This window comes from Globicephala melas, chromosome 8 (assembly GCF_963455315.2).
Source record: "Globicephala melas chromosome 8, mGloMel1.2, whole genome shotgun sequence".
Classification (NCBI taxonomy): domain Eukaryota; kingdom Metazoa; phylum Chordata; class Mammalia; order Artiodactyla; family Delphinidae; genus Globicephala; species Globicephala melas.
In genome coordinates this window covers 9,836,057-9,840,113 of record NC_083321.1, presented here as the reverse complement: position 1 = coordinate 9,840,113, position 4,057 = coordinate 9,836,057, and the positions used below count along the sequence as shown (strand labels likewise).

Here is a 4,057-nt window from a genome sequence, read left to right as displayed (position 1 = left end):
CCTCGGTCCTTGGTTCCTTCTTGGACTTGCAGCTCTGGACGCACACAACCGCACACCGAACGGCTCGCTGTGGCTGGAAGGGTAGACAGCGTCTGTCGTCGGGTCTGTGCTGGCACGGTGCCAGGCTTGCGGACAGCGGATCTTGGGTTCCCTCGGCGAGCGGTGGCTCCGGGGCTGGTCGGGGGGGAACGCGGGGCGCGAGCCCCGGCGGCGGGACCCCGCTCTGGTGGCACCTTGGCCCCGCCCCTCCCTCCCTCCGCCTGATTGGCAGCCGCACGCGCGTCGGGGGTTGCCAGGCCAACGGGTCTCAGAGTTGCGAGTCAGTGCTAACCTGAGCCAGTCGGCCTCCGGCGGAGGGAGCAGGGGAGGCCGGAGGGCGGACGGCGGAGCGCGGCCCGTGGCGCGCGGCGGCTGGGCCCCAGGAGGGCGCCTCCTCCCGGCCAGGCACGGCCCCCCTCCCGGCGCAGGGGCAGGCCGGGGCGGGGGGCCCCGGAGCCGGCGCGGCCTTGGCCCCGTCGAGGAGACCGGGGGTTCGCGAGGGCGGGGCGATGCCGGGCGGCGGCGGCGGCCCCGGCCGGGGCCCGTGACCATGGGCATAGCCGAGTCCATGCCGGACGAGCTGCCATCGGACGCGGAGGAGCAACTGCGCAATGGCGAGGAGCAGTTGGAGCTGAGCGGGAGGCGGCTGCGGCGGCTGCCCAGCGCCGTGTGCGCTCTGAGCCGCCTGCAGAAGCTGTACGTGAGCGGCACGGGGCTGCGCGAGCTGCCCGAGGAGATCGAGGAGCTGCGCGAGCTGCGCATCCTGGCTCTCGACTTCAACAAACTCGAGCGCCTGCCCGACGGTCTGTGTCGCCTGCCGCGCCTCACGCGCCTCTACCTGGGCAGCAACCGGCTGCCGGCACTGCCCAACGACTTCGCGCAGCTGCAGAGCCTGCGCTGCCTCTGGATCGAGGGCAACTTCCTGCGGCGTTTCCCGCGGCCGCTTCTGCGCTTGGTGGCGCTGCAGTCGCTGCAGATGGGCGACAACCGGTTGCGTGCGCTGCCCGCGGAGCTGCCGCGCATGACGGGCCTGCGCGGCCTCTGGCTCTACGGCAACCGTTTCGAGGAGTTCCCGCCCGCATTGCTGCGCATGGGCCGCCTGCACATCCTCGACCTAGACCGCAACCGCCTGGGCGGCTTCCCCGACCTGCACCCGCTACGCGCCCTGCGCGTCTTCTCCTACGACCACAACCCGGTCACTGGGCCCCCCCGCGTCGCCGACACGGTCTTCCTTGTGGGCGAGGGCGCCGTCGAGCGCATGGCCGAGCGCGACGAACCCACGCCCCGGCCGCCGCCCAGGCGCCCAGCGCGGGTCTTTGAGGATGAGGAGGAAGAAGACCTGCTCATAGGGGGCGGGAGCTCCCGGGCTCTGGGGCCCCCCGTGGACAGCCTCTGCGCCCTGGAAGCAGCTCCAGGACTGGGCACCTGAGCCTGTGCTCTAGGTGTTTGGGCCTCGGCCACTCTGAGAGGAGGGCCTCTGGGAAGGTTTGTGGGAACGGTGGGTCCCTACTTGAGGCAGGGAAGGGGTCTCTTTGGGCAAGCTGCCGGGGACAGGCAGGCCTGGGGGTCATCTTCAGACATTCCAGGGTAGTGAAAAGACTGCCTACTGGCTGGTCTCTGGGCGGTCTTCAGGCCAACAAGTCCCGGTTCCGTCCAGTTCTTATAGCTCCTTCTGGTCCCTGATAGAGTCACTGACAACACAGTAGTAAAGGCACCAGCTTCTTCCTGGAACCAGGGTCACACTGACCATGGAATCATCCCCTTGGCAGAGTCTGGAGGCTCAGGGCACCCAGCAACCTCCCTCCTCCTGGAGTCTGGGTCTTCTAGGTCCACCCTTTCTGGCGCAGGAGCCGCTACCTCTGGTGTGGACCACAAGCCTGCTTGAGGAAGAACTGCCCCCAGAAGAAGGCCTGGCCCAGGGGCAGGGGCTTGGAGTTGGGGCTGGTGCCCGGGACAGACAGGTGTGGGAAACCGGGATTGGGGCCCTAACCATAGCTGCCCTTGTTCCTCCACCGGGGATCATGGTACATACCTCCCTCCCCAGGTCCCCTAAATTTTGTGTGGGGAAGGGGGGACTCAGAAGGCAAGGTCTCTGCCCTTGCCTTTTACTCTGTTCTGTTCTTCCAGCCTGTGCCTGGAATCTTGCTGGGAAAGAGAACATTCCCTCCCTTCCCCACAGCCTGAGCCTTCCAGCTGTCAAGTTTGAAAAGAAGCCACTGTGCCTCTAGGGCCTCCTGCACTGGAGAGAGAGGCTCTCTACTCTGGGCGGCTGCTCCAGTGTACCCACTGCCTGTACTCTCCATTCCCTTAAATGGGCACCATCGGGGTGGCTGGCATGGCGTGGGGCATGGGACGAGCACTGTGTGCCTCCACTCCGTCACCAGGACAGCCTCCGGGGGTGAGGAGTGAGGCCTCGCTCTGCAATTCCCAGGGCCAGACCTTTCCCATCCAAGCAATAATGGGAGGAGGGCCCAGGGCCAGGGCCGCTCAGGGACACTGTCGGGGGCAGGGCCCCCTCCATGGTAGCGTTTTCTTTAGGAAGAAAAAAAAAAAACTGGCTGTAAACATAAATTATATTTCTCGGAGAAAGAATGTGCGTTTCCCACATGCCTGTTTATTTATAAGCCCTGGGAGCACTGGGTCCCGTTGCTGTGGGGACCGTGGGCTCCCTCTGGCACTGCCCTCTGTCCATGTGCTCCAGCTCTGTGTCACAGTGGCCCTGGCCAACTGTTGTATCCTGTCTGGGGAACAAGAGCTTGTCTTCAGTCACAAATGGCTTTGGCTGCGCTCTCATCTGGCTGTATCTTACTCTCTGCCACCTGGCCACCGCCCCTCACCCCCAGTCCCCCTTCCTTGGTCTTCTCCAGCTTAATCCTCAAGTTCCTGACTCTTAATATGTTTCTGAATCTCAAGCTTGGCTGACCTTTCTCTATTCTTTCACTGGCACTGACCCCCATCCTCCCTGTCTGAGTCTATTCTTCCCTCCTTCCATCTCCCGGGCTCCATTTTCCTCTCTCTGTCTCTCCCTCTTAGTCTTTTTTTTTTTTTTTTAACTCAGTCATTACTTTCTCCCCTCACTGTTCAGAAAAAAAAGAAAGTATAAATATTTAAAGAAAGAGAGAAAATTGTAATACCTCAAGCGTAGAGGCCCATCTCCCTTGAGAAGATGCTGCCAGGCCACCATCACCATGGCAACAGGGATGATGTCATTCAAGGCCCAAAGGTCAGGCCTGGCCCAGCAGCTCTGCTGGCCACTGGGCTGGACCTGGGGGTTAGGAGGAGGCTGGGGATAGATCTGAAGGAGGCAGCTTGGGAGAGTGAAGGCCTCCAATGGACAGAAAGTGCTCTTAGGGTGGGAAAGATTGGAGGCTGCCTCCCTCGCAAGGAGGAAGAGGAGTGCGGGGGTTGGCTGCAGACCTTGTCCCTCCCAGGGCTCCTCAGGTGCCCATGCTCCCCCTGTTGAGGTTCCATCAGGGCCAGTGGTCCCTCCTGTGGTCTTGGAACTTGCAGGAAGGAACTTGAGTTCTCAGTCACTCAGGTGGGGTAGGAGTGTCAGCCATCCAGACTGTCCTCTTGCCCCGTGATTCCTATGATGGCATATTCCCCTGGGCCTAGAATCAGAAGGCATGGATTTCAGTCCTGGGACTTCCCTGGTGGCACAGTGGTTAGGAATCTTCCTGCCAGTGCAGGGGACATGGGTCTGATTTCTGGTCCGGGAAGATCCCACATGCCGCGGAGTAACTAAGCCCGTGCGCCACAAGAGCCACAACTACTGAGCCTGCGTGCCACAACTACTGAAGCCCGCGCACCTAGATCCCGTGCTGCGCAATAAGAGAAACCACCGCAATGAGAAGCCCTTGCTTTCCGCAACTAGAGAAAGTCTGTGCGCAGAAACGAAGACCCAACACCGCCAAAAATAAATAAATAAAAATTAATTAAAAAAAAAAAAGAAAGCATGGATTTCAGTCCTAGTTCTACTATTGACCGAGAGATCTTAAGCAAGTCATGCCCCTCCCTG

At 61.5% G+C, this 4,057-nt stretch overlaps 1 protein-coding gene across 1 annotated transcript; it reads left to right on the top strand.

Annotated features, from left to right (window-relative positions):
* Positions 1-365: 365 nt before the first annotated feature.
* Positions 366-3,857, top strand: LRRC10B (leucine rich repeat containing 10B). The gene has a single exon (XM_030833107.3). The coding sequence runs from the start codon at positions 590-592 to the stop codon at positions 1,466-1,468; it is 879 nt and encodes a 292-aa protein (XP_030688967.1). The 5' UTR covers positions 366-589; the 3' UTR covers positions 1,469-3,857.
* The last annotated feature ends 200 nt before the right edge of the window (positions 3,858-4,057 follow it).

Excerpts from the sequence above, each read along its gene's own strand:
- LRRC10B (XM_030833107.3), top strand. The coding sequence starts at position 590 with ATGGGCATAGCCGAGTCCATGCCGGACGAGCTGCCATCGGACGCGGAG.